This window comes from Colletotrichum gloeosporioides (assembly GCF_011800055.1).
Source record: "Colletotrichum gloeosporioides strain Lc1 chromosome Unknown consensus_32, whole genome shotgun sequence".
NCBI lineage: Eukaryota > Fungi > Ascomycota > Sordariomycetes > Glomerellales > Glomerellaceae > Colletotrichum > Colletotrichum gloeosporioides.
In genome coordinates, this window is record NW_025544677.1 from 419,539 (window position 1) to 439,259 (window position 19,721).

Sequence of the window (19,721 nt, forward strand, 5' to 3'; positions counted from 1 at the left end):
CTGCCAACTGGGGCACTCGCGGGGCCACTTCGAAACGCAGTCGGGCCAACACAGCCATGAGTTGCAATAGGTGTGTGCGTTATGTTGACAGACCTGCTGCAAAAATTGCTGAACCGTAATGATTATGGATTAAAGTTGCAGACTACCTAGATGCACTCATACGAAGCAGCATCGTCAGGATCAGTTCCAGTAAAGGTCAGAACCTTGGGGTACATGCATAAGTTCACCGTACGAGTCTCGCTCGAGTTGCCGACCGCAGTGCCCTGGCCAGTCAAAGTCTCCGGCGCCGTACCGTTCTCAACCCAGGCGCGCAACGCGTCGAAGACGTAGTCGCTCGGGTCAAACCCAGCGCCGCCACCACAGTGAGAAACACCAGGAGCAGGGAAGAACCGATAGTAATCCTCGACGTTCGCATCCCAGGCCTTGACGCGCTCGTAGTAGTCCACCGTGCCGTTGTACGGAATAAGAGGGTCCTGCATGCCGTGCCAGGTGATCATCTTCGTTCCGCGCTTCTTGAAATCCGTGAGGTCGACGTTGTCGGTGCCGATGGAGGAAGTGTACTCGTCCACGGAGATGCGGTGGAGTCTGTCGAACCGCTCTTGGGTGATGCCGGAGCCCTCGATGCTCCAGGTGGAGTTCCTCTCGAGGAAGACGCCGAACCAGTCGTTTGTAGCGGAGAAGGGCGTGTAAGTGCAGTTGTCGACTGATGTGCAGGTCGGGCTGAAGACGGCCGTCAAGGGAGCATCCTGAGTAAAACCATACCATTGAAAGACGCCCTCGGCGCTGCGGGGTCCTTCCCAGAAGCCGTGCACGAACTGCGCAGTCTTCTCGTCGATGGTGATCGTCGCGTTGGGGTTGGTGCATGCGACGGCTTGGCCGATGAGAGAAGAAGCGTTGAAGTTGCAAGACCCGGGGAGAGAGATGATGTTGTCCTTCACGCCGTCGAGTTCGTCGCATGCCTCGATAGCAGCGTCTGTGAAGGCGTTAAGGACGCAGGATGGGGGGATCACGCCTGTACTCATGTCAGCCAACTCTTCTTCCTTCTTCTATTTCGAGACGCAAAGCTTACCCAGCAATTCAGCCAAGAAGGCCGGGTACATGGACGCAGTCTGGAACTTCTGCCAGTTGAACGCCGAAGCCGAAGCCAAGATGCCGTCAAAGTGCTCGGGGAACCTCTGCGCCATCATGTGACCCTGTCGTCCTCCGGTCGAACACCCATTCCAGTAAGAGTAGGTCGGATCTTTGCCGTAGTACATCTGCGTGGCAGCTTTGCCCAACTTCGCAGCTTCATCAAGGGCCACAGACGCAAAGTCATTCAGAGCCGGCCAGTTGGTGTTACCCTCACTGACAAGGCCCCATTCCGCCGTCGTAGTCGTAGAGTTGTGCCCTCCATCAGTCGATGAGCTCGAATAACCAGATGCCACAGGGCCGATGATGACGCCCGCTCCGCCAGCAACCCATCCGCCACCTCCGCCCATCATGAACCGCGAGTTCCAGTTCGCCGCGTCAAGAGGAAGTCCGATGTAAGTGTTGACGTTGTCGTTCTGGCCGGGGTGCGTGTACTGGATAGCGATTTGGCAGAGATCCACGCCGGAGGCCGTCTCTCCCGTCGGAGCCGAGATGATGCCCACACCAACGCCGGTTCCAGCGTCTTGACCGGAGGACAGAGACTGGTTGCGCAAAGCAGAGACATTGAGAGAGATGATCTCGATGTTGCTCAGCGTCAGTGAGGCGAAGGTCGCGGAAGTGCAGGCGCTGGAGTTGGATACAGCGGCGACGGCTGTCGCCGCGCCGAGGACCGAGAGAGTGCGTGCCGAACGGGTTGCCATGGTGAGTTGCGGAGGCTGGTTGACTTTGAGAGAGTGTGTGCCGACAACATCACAACAGACAATTCTCACCAGACTCACCGGCTGCGATGCCTAACTTATAAAGCCCCCTTTTCACGCATCGGGGCAGCCCCGACGTCCTCGGACCAAGTACGAAGAAGAAGCCCCCAAAGCCAAGGCATAACCACGTAAACAAACTTGCTCCCCAGCTGCCAAAACGCACTCTTTTCCACGTTTGCAATCTCCGAATGCTGCAGTAGCCGTCCAATTCCCCGCTTCGCTTATTCAATCCGAACTCCTTGGTTAGTTCGGTTCGTCCGTACCTGCCTTTCGTGTAACGGCGGCCCAACCGCTTGGCCTTCTTCGGCGTGCGAGCTGCAGCTGCGCAAGCCGAAGCGATTGCCGATGTGGGTGAGATCCCTGCTGCATACGACGATCTCTGTTTGTCCCACCCCCACATTCAGTTGCCGGACGAAGAGCCGGCACCGTCTAGGCATTGAATATTGGTTTTCAAGGCCGGAAGAACGTCAATTGCGCCGGATTTTGTATTCCGTTCGCAAGTGTTGAACATTGAGCAGGAGGGGCTGGTTTGCTTCGTCACTTACTGAACCAGCCAATGTCATGTGATGATGTGTTCACCGCTTGCTCGGTTTGCCCCCACAAACGACAGTCCGAAAGTCTCGAGGCTTTCAGACGAACCCTTGGCCTATGCGTGGGCCTGGGCATCTTATTGAGAGCCCGAACGAAGACAACATGTAGCAGCCATGTCGAGCCATGAGCCGCGAACTCTTCCATGATTGAAATGTAAGGACCGTTGTGTATTGAGATTCATTATGTGTCGTGTAGCATGTTCTCCCTAATAGAGAACGCCATCCATTCACTCGTCTGGTCGTCAGTTAGCGAACACCGTTCAGCTAACACTAGATAGAATCATTACATGCAAAAATAAGAAAACACCACCACGCAAGCACCCGCACATCCTTGCTCAGTAAGTAACTGAAAGAGAGTGAGAAAAGAGCCTCTCATTGCAAGTACGAAAAATTGAAATTGCGATCATAAAAAAATCAAAACATTTGGACACTGTGGGAATTGAACCCACGACCTTTCACAAAGGCGCAACTCTATTAACACTGGAACACTTCGTGAACTCAGCGTCAGCTGGAAGGTGCGAAGCGAAAATCATACCCCTAGACCAAGCGCCCGTTTGCTGATGACTAAGAGTGACGGCAAGAGCTCTAAGACCTAGCACATTGCTGAGGAAAGGCAGGCACAACTTTCAGAAGTTATGGTTGACGGAGTGGGAAGACGAGATACGTGCTGACTTCCGTCGTTTCTCTGGGACACTGAACTTCTTCAACTGGAAGGCGCGCAAAAACAAACCCCGAACCGAGTGCGAAGAGGAACGGCCAGGGAAATGAAGGGCCCTTGCTTAGCGGCGAGTCATATTTACAGGGCTCTGTGATGAGGTCCCAGTCCATCCCTCAGGGGTCGTGGCCAAGAACCCTTTATTTCCGGGCCATCGCCCCATGCTGTCAGATTGCACCAATGCAGCGTGGATGCCGGAAGCACGGAAATTGAGACATGGCATTCTTGATTCCAACGAAATCCCATCTTTGTTGGTCTGGACTTCACCACAACAACTTTCATCACGACCTGGGCACCATTGAGTCTGGCACGGGAAATTGGTGAAGGTTGGTGAGGCGGAAACCATCGCTGGTTCATTACACCATGAATCATGAATGCTGTATCTACACATGTTTTATAGTATGTTCTCGTCGCAATGTTTGCGCAAACTAAGCTTTCGAGAATAACAATTGGATGCGTGGAATGTAAGCGGCTGCGGACTGTGCCCAACTGTCTCGGAGTTGTTTTCCTCCACAACATTTAGACTGTGTATCATTCCAATGAAGCTCGTTCGAAGAATTAAACATAATACTTGTCGCATACATCAGCTGCGTTGACCCTTCTTTCTGTTATTGATGCTCTCGCGTGACCAGACTCAATCACTCCAGCAGCCTGTAGACCCACGATGTCCTACCGCGGCCCACAGAAGAATCCACTAATTGTCCTCGCTGACGGGTCATGGAGTGGCCGAGAGGTCGGATCAGAATCGAACCTCTACCTTCTCGCGAACCTGATATGGGGTGGGCGTGGACTGCCAAAGGACGATGACCGGGCCCATCTTCACCCCTCGGGAAAGATCCACTACACCAACAGCGTTCCGCCTGGTAGCACTTTCATGGAGTGAGTATTTCCAAGCAAAAGGCCTATGCAGAGATGCATGTTTACTGACCTCTTCATCGCGGTAGTCATGTCTTTCACGGGTTGAACGTTCAAGATATCGAGCAGCAATGCGTCGACACATATGAGTACCTCGTTCGGGGCTTCACCCCTCTCGAGACCGAGATATGGATGTTCGGCGCATCCCGCGGTGCATACATTGTCCGCTCCGTAGCGGGCATGATCAACAATTGCGGCATCGTCAAGCCGCTATACCAAGCGAATGGGGATGTTGATGAGGAAAAGACACATCAGCTCTGCCAGGAAGTCTACCGCATCTATCGCGATCCGTCTGACGCTACTGCGCCAAAGTCCGAGCAGTCGATACAGTTCAGGTGGATGTACAGCTGGCCCCTCATTGGAGACGGCGAGGTTATCGACGCACCGATTCGGTTCATGGGCATCTTCGACACAGTCGGCGAGCGCGGCATCCCCGAGTTCGCAGAGGGCGTGAGCGCCGACTGGCCCAAGTTCTACGACCAGCACGTCTCGAGCGTCGTCTCTGATGTCTACCACGCCGTGTCTCTTCATGACAGACTCTATGCCTTCCAGCCGTGCCTGATCTCCCGAGACACGGAATACGGACCGTCGTACGGCATCACCGAGCGCTGGTTTCCTGGCACACACTACGACGTCACTCGCCAGCAGTTCAAACTCGTCAGGGATGTTCTGCCTCAGCGGCTGCAAGCAATTCTTCCTGCCTGGGCATGGACAAGTCAAACGATCAAGCCAAACGAAGTGCTCGCGGATCTCGTGCTGAAGTGGATGTTGGAGTGTGTCGGCGAGCACGACTCGTCGGGCTTCGTCATCCCCAAGCAGCACCTCTACGGCGAGCTTGACAGACTCAAACATAACATCTTCACCACCAAGAAGACTGGCGACGGGGACGTTTACGAGCGCATTATCCAATTCGCCCCCTTCGGACGCTACGTCGACCTGGCCTTGTCCACGGTCTTTGGCAAGTGGCAGCAAAGTCAGGTGTACCAGCTGCTCTTTGCATGCAGGCCAAGGCAGATCCCCGAGACGAACTCTTCGGTGTACAACTACCGTTCCCCTGATCCTGATCTGGACGGCAGGATTATTCAGAAGCTGGCGAAGCTGCCTGGTAGCACGCTGAATCCTGCCAACGAAGGCAAGGTGGATCCCCGGTATCCTTCCTCGACCTATGATGGATGGGTGCTGAGACGATCGTAATATGGCATGTCTTCCTTTTGTTGTTGGCATGTTGTCTGAGTGAAGAGGCAGTGTACGATAAAGGCGTTTCGGGGTTGCAAATGACAGGGCGGTCGTTCTAGCAATAATTCGTAATAATAATCACCAGACCAGCTTTCAAGCAATGACAAAGAGAAGAAAAGTAGATCATTGATTCTGACTGGCCCACGTTCAAGCTCAGGTTGGATGGCTAATCGAGAATCGTCCCATCATGAGACGAAGAAGCTTGTCTCACTTCCGGGCACTCAACAAGTCATACTCACGATCCACTGCGACAGAAACGGTTCTAATTTCTCACTGCATTTCATTTCCAAATGTGAAAAAAATTGTCTATCCCTAGACGCTCCTATTCTTCGATTTTGGCCCCCTGATCAGGCACATCGTGATTAAACAGACGTCATCAAAGACGCTGTCGCAGTGCTGCGGGCTGAAAATAGGTGCAGTGGCTGAGCACAGGGCGAACATCTAAGTTCAGGCACCGGCATTCCGCAAATGCGATGTTGCTCTGCAGGGTTTAAAGAGTTACACATAACGGAGCCGCTGTTGGGTGTGAATCCAATCCGACCAACGGGATGAGGCTGATCGTCGGAAGGATTCTTTCCGCCCCTATGCCGTCCTGGGTTCGGGAGCGAAGATTTTCTTCGAAATAAGAAGCTTTTTTTCCAGCTTGGCTAAGCGCCCAAGATCTGCCTTCTCAGAGTTGCAGTAGCACTGCCCAATTGATCGTGGCTGCCTGCAACAGGGCGGGTGCAGGGTGCCGATCAGGGCCGCGAAGGTCTGCCAGCCAATTAAGAGTTTTGGGGTCGATGGATTTGGCGAAAACCGACAGTCCTGCAGCTGAAATCCTTTCGTGTAACTGTCCAGCCGCATTCTAAGGGACGTTGCTTGATGATACTATTTCCATGTACTGTTCGATGACCGATATAATACCGGAGAAAAGAATATATAAAGGCCTTCAAGTTCTAGGAAGACGGTCTCTTTCATTCAGCATCAGCTTCAACATTCTCAACAACTCACCACGAGATCAATACTTCACTACCCCCAAAAATACAAATTCTCTGAATTATTTAAATATTTCAATACTTCTTCTCTCCAACAATATGCATTTCACCAACGTTCTCAACATCGTTCTTACCCTTGGCGCGGCTGCTGGAACCTCTGCTGCAGCAGTTGCTCCTCGCGCCAACCGCAAGGCCAACGAGTTCTCCAGCGGCACCTGGTAAAGCATACATCATAGTCATAACCTCTACACTCACTGACACCCTTAATAGTGCCCAAGGAACCGCTTCTTATGAGCATGAGAGCAACTTCAACGTCGATGTCACGATGGATGACACTAGCCACTCCGTCTACTTCGCCTCCGGCCCGTGGTACTTCTTCGATGGCAAGACTGGCAACGGCGGTGGCTGCACCGGCAACCTGCTGGGAAGATGGAACAACGACAACGACCACCCGTGTGTGAACTTGGACGGCAGAGATGGTGACAACCGCCGTATCCAGTGCGTCAGATGGGGTTCTGCCGAGAGAAACTAGGCTTTTGGTGGACATCAGACTGATGGACTGTACATGCATATAACGGAGCACTTTTTATGGAAATGGTCACATACACTCGCTTAAGTTTGGTTCGGAAAGATTGCATTAGCCTTGATAGGACATAAGAAACGCCTTGGTATTCGACATGGACGAACCATTAGTGTGATTCAACTAAAAGCAACGCTTGCATGGCTAACAATGAGAAAGACGAATTCGGCCCTCCTTGCGTCTCCACGGCGTAACCAGGCTCTTTGCCCAGTCCCAAGTGTGAATAGCAACGCTCATCGTTCCGAACATGAACATGGGTATCAACGTATTAGCGAAAAAGTACAACAATCCACCAGATTGGCTGACAATGCCAAACAGCTCTCCGCGCATGATGCGCAATGACTCCTCTTCGTTCTTCCAGGGACCGACGAGACGGAACTTGGCATTGAAATTGCTGCCCATGGCCCAAGTGTAAGCGGCGCGGAAGCCCTGCGGCAGGATGTAGCTGAAGCGCGGTGCTGACCCAATGTCGAGCGCCAGCTGATAGACATAGCTCTCGTGGTCGACGCCGCGCTTCTCGGCCCATGGGTCGCGGCCGCAGCGGGGGTGTAGCTTCCAATCGATATCGTAGCCGGGTAGCGCATTGGGGTCTAGTGGCAGGCCGTTCGGTGATGGGTTGAGGCCGGGGACGGTGGGGTATCTTGATTGCAGGAGTCGAAGGATCCAGAACTGAGTTTGCATTTCGGCGAGGGTAGGTATGGCGCCTATGCAATGTTAGTAAGGCATACTTGCGTTATCGTTTACTGACGCGGGCTTACCGAGATTGGGTCGAACAAATCCGATGAATCCTGTCGTAACGTCATGACTGTGGTATACAGCTCGTACATCCGCCGAGTCAGGTGTACCATAGCTCTCGTCAAGGAAAGGGAAGCGTCGCGTGTATCCTGTTGCGAAGATGACCAAGTCCGGCTTAACAGTAATTCCCTTCATCCTCTCAGCTTCCGGCCGTCCATTGTCCATGAAGTGCATCACCCCATCGTCGTCAACGTAATCGGGCCAGGGTGCCACGTCGATGTAGCGACCCTTGGGATCGATATCAAACTCCTTGATGTAAAAGAAGAACCTGCGAAGGCGCTCTCGGAAGGAAAGTGGCTTGCGCCAAGGGGCCGAGATGTACGGGATGGCTCGGGCAGACTTGGCAGGAAAGACTGTGCAACATGTTAGTTCAAGACGTCAGCCTCTTTAAAGCTTGGTCAACCTACAATGGTCGATGTGCATCCTTTCACGGCGCATGCCGCCAACCAACTGGTCCCATCCTTCCAACGTGCCGCCAATAAGAGAAAATGTGACGTCGATCTGTTGGTTGTAAAAGTCCCAAAGAAATTGGCTCGCTTGCAGCCGGGGAGGCACGTATGCTGTATCGAATAAACTGGCAATGGAGCAGTCAACTGGCTTCTCTTTGATCTTCTGGCCCTTGCCCCAAAAACCAAACATGACCGGTGCAGGAGCAGTCTATGTGGAAGTTAGCATCCGTTAACATTTTCTCCGGCCACATCTGGTCGCATACCTTTGGGGCCACGATAAAGCCATCGCGATGGCACATGACAACATGCTTGATATTTTCTGTCGTCACAGTGATCTCTCCAAGGTCCTGAGCCGTCTCTCCGGTGCCGACGATCACTACAGTGGGCTTCTCGCTTTTGATGGCTCGAAGTTGGTCCCGAGTCTTGAACTCCGAGGAGTGGAGAACTTTTGGCACTCTTTCGAGTCCTTTCACAGGCGGAATCCGGGGTTCGACGTTGAGGCCGGAGCAGACAGCGACGGCGTCGCACTCGTATTCGAATGTGGTGCCATCGGGACGGGATACTGTGACGACGTGCCCTCCGGCCTTCTTTCGACGAACTCGGGTTACCGGAGATGACAGCTCGATGTGCTGTCTGAGTTGAAAACGGTCGCAGTACTCGTTCAGATACTCTACATAGCGCTCTGGAGTAAGATAGTCAGGGGCGTCTGGTGGTAAGCGATGATCAGAGAAGGCGGTCAGATATTTGGACGACACAAGCTATCATTGATCGTATTAGCGTCACCAACATTACTCAGGACACGACGTCAAATAGACTTCAAGCCTCAAATCGTTGGGCTTACCTCGGCAGCTTCATACACGCGATACTTGAATGTCCCTCCGATATCATCCTCTTTCTCGAATACGCGAACCTCGATGGGCTCAATGGCGAAGAATTGATGCGCCCACTTGAGGTACCGCGTCGTCGCTAGACCCGCAGGTCCGGCACCGATGACAGCGACTCTGAGCGGCATTCTTAGCGCGTATGTGGTTCGTGACTCTGAACGCGGCCGTCTAGCAGGGTCCTTCGATGTTATGAAACATCAATCGGGGCGCAAACCCTTTAACCGCCACGAGGCACGAACGAAGCAACGAAAAGGGCGCAGATGGGAACGGGCAGTTTGGGGGAATGGGGAAAATTCCGCTGATGGGATGACGGGGGGAAAACGGCGGAGTCTTATGGCTGCCATAGGCTCTTTCTTAGCTCGCACAGACGATGAGCTACGGGATGGCGGCGCTTTGGATTGCCTACCAAGAGCGAAAAAGACGCGAGGAGGAGGGTGCCAGGTAGGGTCTGGTCTGGTCTGGTCTGGTCTCTGGATGTTCTTCCCTATCGCCGCGGCGTGGCCCGTCGCCCGTCAGGGACTGAGGGACTTCAGGAGAAACCCCTACTCAGCCCAGCCCAGTCCAGACGAGGACGAAGATGAGGAAGAGGAATAAGACCGGGCCTAACACCGAGCTAATGGATCGGGTCCCATACGTGCGTACTCGCGAACCCAGCCCGCTGGACGGACCCTCCAACCCCCCTGGGCGAACCCAATTGTGAGGTTCGGCTGCGGTGGGTTGACCTTGCCAAGTGTGCAGTAGCGCGACGTCGCAACGAGGGCATTCCTTGTTCTCGTCATGAGACCCTCGGGTCGCAAGCGGGGTAGGCAATATCTCCAGCGGGGACCGCCCCGCGGCAAGGGATCGGCCTTTTGGGTTATTTATCGATTGTCTTAGATTGGCCGAGGATGTCGTTTTTCAGTCTTCGGGAACGTGATGTGGGACCTGCGCAATCACGGTACTTGAGCGCGAATCCATCAGCGTAGCATCATATGAGCCATTCTATCGGTACGAGCGGGTCGGTGGCATTCGGTCTGGGCCCGGCGTTGTTGTGTCTTGGATTCTATGAGACGGAGAGACAAAGACTGCCGCTACGCGGCGCCACGGCGCGGCCAGAGTCGTGACTGAGACAAAGCAAACGGCGTCATGCCCCGGTGTTTCCGGACTTCTCGTCCGGTGGGCTTGACACTTATTAATGCTCTGATCCAGTGGTTGGTTGCCACACCCGTGCCGGTTCCGAGCTTAATCGTCCGTTGTCTTGCAGAGCTAGCAACAGCCCATGTCTACGGACGTACCACTCTGTCGGTTCGAAGACAAAATTCTGTCACATTTCTGAATTCATGCTTTGCTGACGAAGCGAGTGAAGAATCCCGGACAAGTGTTGTCTGACCGCCACTTTCACCCCGAAACTTGATATCCTCGACCGGGACCGGACGATTGCAGGCTCGGTGAGCAGAACATCTCCACTTCCGCTCAAACTTGGGAGGTCTCGGCGTCGTAGCACCAGTCAGGTAAATTACGTCCTGTTTGCGACTTTCCCTCAATCGTCGTTTCGTACACATCCGTTCTCCATCGTATGATGAATATTCAGCGACAAAACTCCACCACTTTTCTTGTTTCCCTGCAACGGCCAATGATGTATCACTTTCGTCCCAGATCCTTGCTCTCATCGCCATGTGCAATTCGTCGGCCACGTTTCGTTTGCGGATAGTCCCGCTTGTCGCACCGCAGAACGCGCATGAAATGGCCGTGTTCGATTCTGTTTCTAGAGCTGAACGACTCGCATCCCAAGTGACGCTCCTCTTTTCCGTCTCTAAATCATTTTTCAACTTGCCCTGACCTGAGTCGATGACACAACGTTGACCATTCACATGCATCGGCAGCAAAACAACTTCTGACACGTTGAGTGGCGAATGCTGGGGATGGTCGGGCACGGGTTCTTGGCCTCCCCGATACGCAGATCCTTGACTATATTCGGATAGACGTCTCCCTCATTACTTGCGTGGATCTTACTTATGCACATCACGAAGACAAACATGAGTTCTGCGAGGAATATTCCTCATTACATCGTCAGGTTAAAACCGGCCAATCCAAGACCAACACGTTTGCTGGATGAAAGCTATCAATTCGAACTTCATGACTTTGACAAATGGAATAACGTTTAGCAATGCGTTAAGACGTGGTCTCCAGAACTTCCCTGTAGACTTTCTGTCAGTTCTCAACCTATGCATTATTGAAGTGGTGGGTAGTCTGGTGGCTGCATTTGATCCCCGGGTGAATTGCAACTGCCGCCAACAAGCTAGCCAGTCAACCAACGTCTCTGAACTTGAAGCGGCAGAAAGAGCACCCTCGCCGAAGAAACCGACCAGCCAACGTCGGCTCTCAAGCCAGAAATGGACTATTCACCGAGTTGAAACAATGGTCCCCTACCACGGGGATGCAAGCACAGCCCGTCTTTCTCTCTGTTGGTGCTCCCGATTATGCAGCTAATGCAACTCTCAACCTTCCCCCCGAGTCCACAGTGTTATCGCCTCACATGATCCAAGGTCCGGGGGTTCAATGCAGGTGAAGCGCATGCATGAAGAAAAGATTCAGTCTATTGAAAAGACGCAACGTGTTGTTAAAAGTACTTTCAATATTCAACATTTGATGTCAATTCAGAAACAGTAGAGTACAGGCAAATTTGGAATAGCGACTAACAATTGTTAAGAAATCTAGTCGAGGAGGATGCCTGAGTTGTGGAGTTCCGGTGCGAGCATTCCCCAATGTTGCACGATGCAAGAGTGCAGTCATGATGTCCAACCCATTGAGCGAGTATGCATCTCATGCCTCAGTATTGAAAGTGCCACCACATCGTCGTCCTCCTGCTTCTTATCCTCTTCATCCGCTTGCTCGCTTCCTTTGGCTCCGTGCTTCATGGGTGGCAGAAAGGTCCATGGCCGAAGATCCTTGTTATCGCCATCAAGGGGCTCCGGCATGTATTTGACGTAGAATGGAACTCGAAGTTCAGCAATCCTAGCGTCTTCGCGCCAGGCATCGTCGTGGAACATGTTGTGGGCGTTTTCCTTCAGGAAGATGAAGTGGGCACCCAATGGGATCGTGGTTCGAGGTAGGGGATCCAGCCAATAGTCGGATAAGTTGACGTGGGACCATGTTTTATGGGCCTCCGAAGAGCCCATCCTGAAGACCATCAAAGAAGACATCGACTTGCGCCAGTGGTTGAAGAACTGGTGCCACTGGAGGTTGGAGCGGTAGTACACTGACCACTGGTCCCAGCTGTTGCCTCCTTGCCACGAGACCGGCAAGTAGCCTTGGTTGGATAGTTGAATCTTGTTGCCATCAATATCCTCAATGCAGGTGGGCTCTGTTCTTGCCTCTCCTGAGGCAATTGTACAGTATGCCACAGACAGTAGCACACAATCGTCCAGGTAGAGCTCCTTGAGACCTCCCTTCCCGAGAGATGCAATCCAGTCGATCTGCCACTCATGACTGAAGCAGAACCTCGACAAAGAAAGAGTTCGTAGCTGTGGAAGACCCCGATCCGGTGCAGCACCAATGGTGCGAAAGTCGAATTTGGGTGCATAGCCCCACAACTCGTCGTGGTGAAGAGACAGAACAGTGAGGTTGCGGGCGGCAGACGGGGTGAACCACTCTGGCAGAACCTTCACGACCAAAGCGAATCGATCTCTTGTGGAGTAGACTGCAGGCTCCTGCCACTCGTCGTCTTCTCGGGGCTCAATTCTGTTGGGTGTAATCATCAATTTGAGCTTCTTAAAACTTGGAAGACTTGCGACCTCTCGGAAGGCCCACCAGTGTTCCTCAGCTGCTGCATCGCTCCGCTCACCCCGGGTTGTACCCATCTCGCAAAGATTCGTTATCGAGAGCTCTTCCAATGGAATGGAAGACCGGCATTCCTTCAGGAAATCCCAGTGTATAGGGTCTTGAATCCCGAGATACAACAATGTCTTTATGAGAGGAGGTGGGAGAGTGATCAAGAAACAGTCGGAAGGCACAACCTGTCTGCCTACAATGCAGTGAAATGCGGCAAACAGGACCCATTTCCTGAAGAAGTACATGGTATCAGATTCCTCTGTTATGTATTTGCGCCCGTTTGGCGTAAAAGCGTCCAAATAACGCCTGAATACCAGGTTCAAGACTCTCAAATTCGTGAAGAGTCTGATTGAAGGCAAAACTGCAAGGAATGCTCCAGGTCGATACACATCAGGCGGACCGTTGTTCAAAACAATGCCATCTCGTGCATCGCATGTGATCTGTCGAACGTGGCATCTGAGTCCCGGCGCCGACGCGATTCTCTGGAATTGCATTGCGTTTGTCTCGCTAAGTCGCACGTGTTTGAAAGCTTCGGAAGTGGCTGGAGAGTAGAAGGTTTTGCTCAGCAATCGTGCTATGAGCTGAGTCGACTTTGGTGCATGTGAGATGATGCGATAAATGAGCTCTGGCGGAATCGTCGAGAGCTGGGGGCGAGCTTTCTCCATGCTTGCGGTCTACACGCGCAACGCGAGGAGTTGTGGTTAGACGCGTTGATGTGTTGCAACGTAACGCGACATGAGCTGTTGACTGCAGCTGATTGAAGAGGGGATGTATTTGTAAGACGCCGAGGGGCAAAAGTAAACCCGCGTTCCACGCGAGCGAGCATGCAGGTCGCCGAGAAAAGAAGCAATTCTCTCGCCTCACGTGATGATAGTGTGATTTGGTCATCACATCACGCTCGGTACGGCCTCCGAGATTGCTCCCACCTATCTACGCGAACCCTCTGTGACGTTGAGCAGAAGTTGACAAACTGTCGATTGGATGGTTGCAGAGGTTCTTTCAGTAGGGATATTGCCTCGGGCTAGCAAGTGCGGAACAATACAATACGTATAATGTGACGAGATACGAGGAAAAAATGGTATACTCCTAAAATGGGTTCTTCTCGGTAACGGATGTCATCTGGCATACTTCAGAAAAAGCCAAGCCTCCACCGGACTATATATCTTACAAGTACAGAACTAATAATCGGGCGTTGGCGAAGACGCCCACTAGGTTCAGGACGCCGCTCTGGTCTTCACAGCTGCCAGGAGCAACTCATAAGCTTTCATGTCCTCCCTCACCGTATCTGGCTCATCAGTCTTCATGCCTTCGTGTCTCATGTCTCTCTCATCGTCATAAGACTCAGTCCAGGGGTGATAACCCATGCCGCCGTCGAACTTGGTGTAACGCAAGATTGGGCCGTTATTTCGCCATAAACATTCTGAGTCCCAATCCACCAACATTCCGACCCCGTATTTGTATTGCGGCGCTTCGGGTCGATTTCTCTTCTTATAGTAACGATCGCCAAGGGGTTCCTCGTGATCAAAGGGAGGGGCCGGTGCTCTGTAGTTGAGGAAAGCCTTTTCTCCGTGCCGGAAGAAGCGCAGATCGCGGTCATGGTCGCTCATGATGGGTAGTTGATCGGGATAATAGGCCTCAACGACTGATCGGAGACAGTTGTCGCCATGATCTCCGCAACCCATGACGAAGACCTTGAGTGCCGTCATACTCTGGCGCCATGAGTTGAGAATGTGATGCCAACGCAGGTCAAAGCGCACCCGGTCCGACCCAATGCCGTTCACGATAGATTCGGCGTCCGGGAAATCAGAGTTGTCGACTTAAATTGCTTGACCTGAAGAGTCTCGTCCGATGGTTGTCTGGCCGGACTGGAGGCGAAACTTGCGAGCCTCAGTGAGGACATGACAATCATCGACATACAGCTCCTTTAAACCACTGCCCCCGTAGCCCTTGCCGAGTGAAGCCATCGAATCAGCTTGCCAAGTCTGTGTGAAAGCAAACCCACCCAACGCAAGCACCCGGAGGTTGGGCAAGCCCGCCATGAGCGGAGACTTGCCCTTACAGTTGATTCGGCGGAAGTCCAGAGACGGATGCTAACCGAAGTTATCGGGTCCATAGAGTGATAGCACTCTCAAGTTGTCTGCAATCGCGGGATAAAGGAGGGTTTTTGGCAGGGAGTGAAGCATTGGCGAGTCTGACCGGCACATATGCCTGACAGACTTGGCGCAGGAATCTGTCCTGTGAGAGACCGAGAACTTTAATGCTGTTAACGACTTCAATGAGGCAATCTTCTTGAAAGCAGAACTCCTAAAGACATCCAAGTCGTCGCTGTGTGCGAGACCTCCGATGCTCAGCGTCTCTAGAGGAAGAGCAGGACCAAGAAGAGTCTCCCAGGACTGTCAAAGGGGATCTTGCAGTAGCTTCGAATCGGGTGGACGATTCCGTGGCTTGGGCTTCTTCTTTTTCTTGCCGAACTCTTCCTCTAACATGATTGCACACATACCGTCATCAAAGTCGATTACGTCCGGTCGCGCAGGTTCCGCGTCCGGAGGAATCCATTCAACGTACAATTTGTCGTCTTCAGGTTTCTTCTGGGCGATTATGAAGGTCAACAAGCCGGCATGCTCTTCCTGTGTCCACTCCCCAGCGATGCAGGCAAAAAGTGTGTCGAGCAGGGCGCTCCTCAGCTCTCTTGCCGCAAATGGACCTCCGAAAAGGGAAGCGACCTGCCAGTTGAAATTGAAACCTGCCATCCCAAGATAGAAAGACTTCAAGTTCCGGAAGCTCCTGATGTATGGCAGGATCGCGAGCGTCCTCCAGGGGTAGTGGTGCTTCCATCACTCAGCTTCTTCGATCCAGCTGACGAGATCAATCTCTTCCACAAAGCCACTGAGTTTGCGACTTTTGGATACGCACACGAGGCGGTCGCAGTCCCATTTTGATCCAAGATAGGGATAACGAAAGGCCAAGGGTGTGGCGATGGAGCTGAAGTTCTTGTTGACCAGCCGCGCAGAGAGCAGGGTAGATTGGGACGCGAAAGACAAGATCTGCCTGTGTACGTCGGGCGAAAGCGTCGGTATTCTCAAGGGCTTGCGAGGCTTTCGAGGCCTGCTCGCTATCATTGCATCTGCTTTGGGAGGCATGGTGAAAATTCAGTTGCGAGCGTTGGGTTTGTGCTAAGATGGATTCAACGGCATCGAATGTTAAGGACGAATGTTGGTGATCGGGGTTGATGAGGTGTGAAAACGCGAAGACGCGACTAATCAAGTCTACTGAAAGTTCGCGTCTGGAAATTGGCAGCCAACGCACGCGTTGGGACGGAACGGCTTTTCTCCAGGGGATGTTCATTACATAGCTTCAGGGGGCGCCGAATGCTGGGTGATCATCCGCTGGGAAAGATGTTTCTAACCTGAAAGTTTACGGAGGAAAAAGAAAGAATGAAGCAGACAACCTTACCAGCCTGACAGTCATTCGGCAAATTGGACAGGGTACGGATAGCTCGATATTCAAATCGCCTGTGCTGCCTCGCCTGCATGTTCATTTTATTCAACCATGGTGCCTTCGATTGGTACCTATGTTTGACTTGATAGGCATCGCACTAGGTCGATGGTTGGCAAGCTACTTTACGACCGCAGTCTACCCGCTTCACAGAATTTGAGAGCCTTCGATTCCGCCATCATCTCCTCCTGCGCCGGGACAAAATCGTACCCCGTTTTGAATGCCCAAATCTGACATCAGGAAGAGTGCGAAACCAATCATTGGCCAGCTGGAATACGATCAAGGGTTAGCGCTTCGAGCCCTTGAAAGTCCCTTGCACGCGTGGAGCAGCCGCTAAGACCGTTTGGGAACCATTCTGCGCGAGAGGTTCATCGCATCGGACACTGAAGCCTCAAATCGTGGTCAGCTTTCATGATCAAAGCAACTTTCTCAATCCTACCGAGCGTGGAATCGTGTTCATATGATACTCATGATGCATTTGATTCCAATTTTGGGAGGAGTTCTCCACCTCGCAGACAATGTACGCTCTCTCACAGAAATACTTAAGTGGTGCCAATTCCGCAATCGAAAGACAGGTCAAGCAACATCCCAAGCTGCCAATCTGTCTTCTGTCCGCGCATCCTCAAATCGAACTATACGCTTAAATTCTATTCCATCCCAAAAGATCATCCCAAAAGATGCCCGAGAACAGAGCAACATTCCTCACGGCTAAGAAGGCCAAGCCTCTCTCAGTCGCTCCAGCCCCTTACACGCCCCCAGGCCAAGATGAAATCGTCATCCGCAACCGGGCCGTGGCCATCAACCCGGTCGACTGCTTCAAACAAGAAGCTGGAGACATCTTATATGGCTGGGTCAAATACCCGTGCATTTTGGGCAATGATGTCGCTGGTGAAGTTGTCGAAATCGGCCCCGGCGCCGGTGCCAAGCGCTTCAAGATCGGCGACCGCGTTCTCGGACATGCCGTCGGCTTGGACAAGCGCAGCAACAAGGCTTGTGAGGGTGGTTTCCAGGAGTACGTTGTCTTGAGAACCAAGCTCACGACCCCGATCCCGGATTCCATGGCCTTTGAAGAGGCGTGTGTCATACCTCTCGGGGCATCGACAGCTGCCTGCGGACTCTTTATGAAAGATTTCTTGAGTCTGCAGTACCCTAACGTCAACTCAAAACCCAACGGAGAAACTCTGCTGGTCTGGGGTGGATCTACCAGCGTCGGTTGCAACGCCATACAGCTCGCCGTTGGAGCAGGTTACGAAGTCATTGCAACGGCATCGCCCAAGAACTTCGAATACCTGAAGAGCCTAGGGGCCAAGGAGGTCTTTGACTACCGAAACCCGACTGTTGTGCAAGACATCATCAGCACATACAAGAACCGCAAATGTGCTGGCGCACTGGCTATCGGTGCCGGCTCCATGGTTCCTTGTGTAGACGTTGTGTCGGCTGTCAAAGGGAGAAAGTTCGTTGCTCAGGCCAGCGTTGCGGGGCCAGGAAAACCTCCATCTGCCGCCAAGGACTTGTTTTCGACTATTTTGGCGGTCACCTGTGAGTCTGTGATCGTATTTGTCAAGAGCAAGCTGAACGGGGTTGGGACCAAGTTCATCTGGGGGAGCGACGTGATAGAAAGCGAGGTCGGCGAGGCTGTCTATCGTGACTTTCTACCCGAGGCTTTGGAGCAAGGCAGATATGTCCCTGCTCCCAAGCCTAGAATTATTGGACATGGTTTGGAGCTTGTACAAGATGGGTTTGATGTTGTCATGAACGGCGTCTCTGCAACAAAGATTGTCGTTTCCATCTAACCCTATTCTCACAGCAAAAGAATCATGCTTGGCGTCCGAATTGTACATCAAACCGTTTCTATGAGAGAACAACAATAATCAATCTGAGTCGTTCCTTGACAAATATTCACCGCCTTCAAAGAAAATCGTGTCGTTTATCGTTGCCAACCCGCTTTCTGTGGACAGCTCCTGAAGACAAGTGCAAGACATAGCATGTCGACCGCAGAGGCCACAATCATCTCCAAAACCACTCGGTATGTTTAAGAAGGAATCAAGCAGCGAACTCGGTGCCAGGTTTTCTTGCCCATGTAAACCTCTGTGTTCACTGGGAGAAGTCAAATAGTCGTCATCAACCCCCTCCGTTGACTTCGGTGCACGTATGGAAGCCATCTCCGCACACTTCGCTCGAGTTGCTCGATTGATTCTAATAAATTACTCCTTGTTCGAATTGCTCTGTGGGTTTTCAGTATTCTTTTGCGGCACAAAACCCAGGTCCCCAATAACAACGCCTCTTAGCTCAGTGATCTCTCCAGCGAGGATGACCTGATGCCGCGGGACCGCCATTGCCGGGTTTGTCAACAAATCTTTACAGACTTTTAGGGTATTGTGAACAAAAGACTGGTACAGTCTCCCAAGAATGCTTCCAAGAGCTTCAGGCGAAACTCTGGTTGTATCGAGGACCATGCCGGAGGAAACCGCCTGCAAGGCAGAAGCGCATTCGTGGGCATTGCCCTTAAAAGCTTCTCTGACCTCATCAATCTCAATAATTGGCTCGAAACCTACCCAAATAAGAACAATGAGCTTCACGTAAGTAAAGATAGCGGGAAGTTTCGTCAGGGAAATCAAGTGACCTTCCGACTTTGGAATTTGATCATCTGGGAAGAGAGTGGCCCATAGCGCGTCTCATGTTTTAACACCAGATTTTGATTTTCGGTCCCGAAGCTTTTTTTGCACTTCCACCGTGATTCCGTCTTCGGGGTTGTCAATGGTGTCTTGGTTGCTTACTGCGTCGCGCAGTGGACAGATCTGGTCAGGCGGAACACGTAAATGGGCATCCCGCGCTACCACTGTATCGAAAGGCTCCTGACAGCGGGTGCAGATGTGCATCTGTCCTCGGCGTGGAGTTTGACATTTGTGACGTTTAATGACATGACGTCTTCGCAATGTCAGCATCTGTAAGTTTCCAACATTTCTCAAGAATACATTGCGGCTTACTTTGGAAGGCTGAAATTCTGGAATGCCGATGTAGCGCAAATGAAGTGCTTGCGAATGTTAAACTTCACGGGGTTACGCTTTCGATAGGGACAGCTTAGCTTCGTGGTCTTGGATCTTTTGGAATCATGGGCTGATTCATTCTTCCTGCTCATGCGTCGTCTGCCGCTGCCGTCGTGAGAGTCTGAATCCTCTTCACCTTCGGTATCTCCATCGTTGCGGAACGCATTATGGCCCCGCTTTCTCGAGGCTTGTGATGATTGAAAAGAGCTCGACCTGCTTTCCGAGATATGCCGCGGCTCTGCGTCATCATCTTTCATTTCCTCTGTCTCAGTCTCCCATTCTTCTCCATCATAAAATTCTAAGCCGTCGTCATGAAGGACCGACAGCTCGTCAAGGCATCGC

The 19,721-nt window shown here is 52.3% G+C and overlaps 7 protein-coding genes across 7 annotated transcripts; 3 read left to right on the forward strand and 4 right to left on the reverse strand.

The window, feature by feature from the left end:
- Window positions 1-146: 146 nt before the first annotated feature.
- Window positions 147-1,829, reverse strand: GCG54_00007171 (putative feruloyl esterase; the record flags this gene model as incomplete). The annotated part of the gene is made up of 2 exons (XM_045407158.1): window positions 147-1,012; window positions 1,070-1,829. The coding sequence occupies 2 exons, from the start codon at window positions 1,827-1,829 to the stop codon at window positions 147-149; spliced, it is 1,626 nt and encodes a 541-aa protein (XP_045266079.1).
- Window positions 1,830-3,855: 2,026 nt separating this feature from the next.
- On the forward strand, window positions 3,856-5,300 carry GCG54_00007172 (uncharacterized protein; the record flags this gene model as incomplete). The annotated part of the gene is made up of 2 exons (XM_045407159.1): window positions 3,856-4,070; window positions 4,136-5,300. The coding sequence occupies 2 exons, from the start codon at window positions 3,856-3,858 to the stop codon at window positions 5,298-5,300; spliced, it is 1,380 nt and encodes a 459-aa protein (XP_045266080.1).
- Window positions 5,301-6,418: 1,118 nt separating this feature from the next.
- On the forward strand, window positions 6,419-6,851 carry GCG54_00007173 (uncharacterized protein; the record flags this gene model as incomplete). The annotated part of the gene is made up of 2 exons (XM_045407160.1): window positions 6,419-6,537; window positions 6,590-6,851. 2 exons carry the CDS (start codon window positions 6,419-6,421, stop codon window positions 6,849-6,851), a joined length of 381 nt encoding a protein of 126 aa, XP_045266081.1.
- Window positions 6,852-7,043: 192 nt separating this feature from the next.
- GCG54_00007174 (Dimethylaniline monooxygenase [N-oxide-forming] 4) lies at window positions 7,044-9,155 on the reverse strand (the record flags this gene model as incomplete). Its single annotated transcript, XM_045407161.1, has 5 exons — window positions 7,044-7,603; window positions 7,658-8,047; window positions 8,102-8,351; window positions 8,407-8,901; window positions 8,985-9,155. The coding sequence occupies 5 exons, from the start codon at window positions 9,153-9,155 to the stop codon at window positions 7,044-7,046; spliced, it is 1,866 nt and encodes a 621-aa protein (XP_045266082.1).
- Window positions 9,156-11,795: 2,640 nt separating this feature from the next.
- Window positions 11,796-13,502, reverse strand: GCG54_00007175 (uncharacterized protein; the record flags this gene model as incomplete). Its single annotated transcript, XM_045407162.1, has 1 exon — window positions 11,796-13,502. The coding sequence occupies one exon, from the start codon at window positions 13,500-13,502 to the stop codon at window positions 11,796-11,798; it is 1,707 nt and encodes a 568-aa protein (XP_045266083.1).
- Window positions 13,503-14,051: 549 nt separating this feature from the next.
- GCG54_00007176 (uncharacterized protein) lies at window positions 14,052-15,977 on the reverse strand (the record flags this gene model as incomplete). The annotated part of the gene is made up of 3 exons (XM_045407163.1): window positions 14,052-14,653; window positions 15,338-15,621; window positions 15,676-15,977. The coding sequence occupies 3 exons, from the start codon at window positions 15,975-15,977 to the stop codon at window positions 14,052-14,054; spliced, it is 1,188 nt and encodes a 395-aa protein (XP_045266084.1).
- Window positions 15,978-17,009: 1,032 nt separating this feature from the next.
- On the forward strand, window positions 17,010-18,125 carry GCG54_00007177 (Dehydrogenase azaJ; the record flags this gene model as incomplete). The annotated part of the gene is made up of 1 exon (XM_045407164.1): window positions 17,010-18,125. One exon carries the CDS (start codon window positions 17,010-17,012, stop codon window positions 18,123-18,125), a length of 1,116 nt encoding a protein of 371 aa, XP_045266085.1.
- Window positions 18,126-19,721: the final 1,596 nt, after the last annotated feature.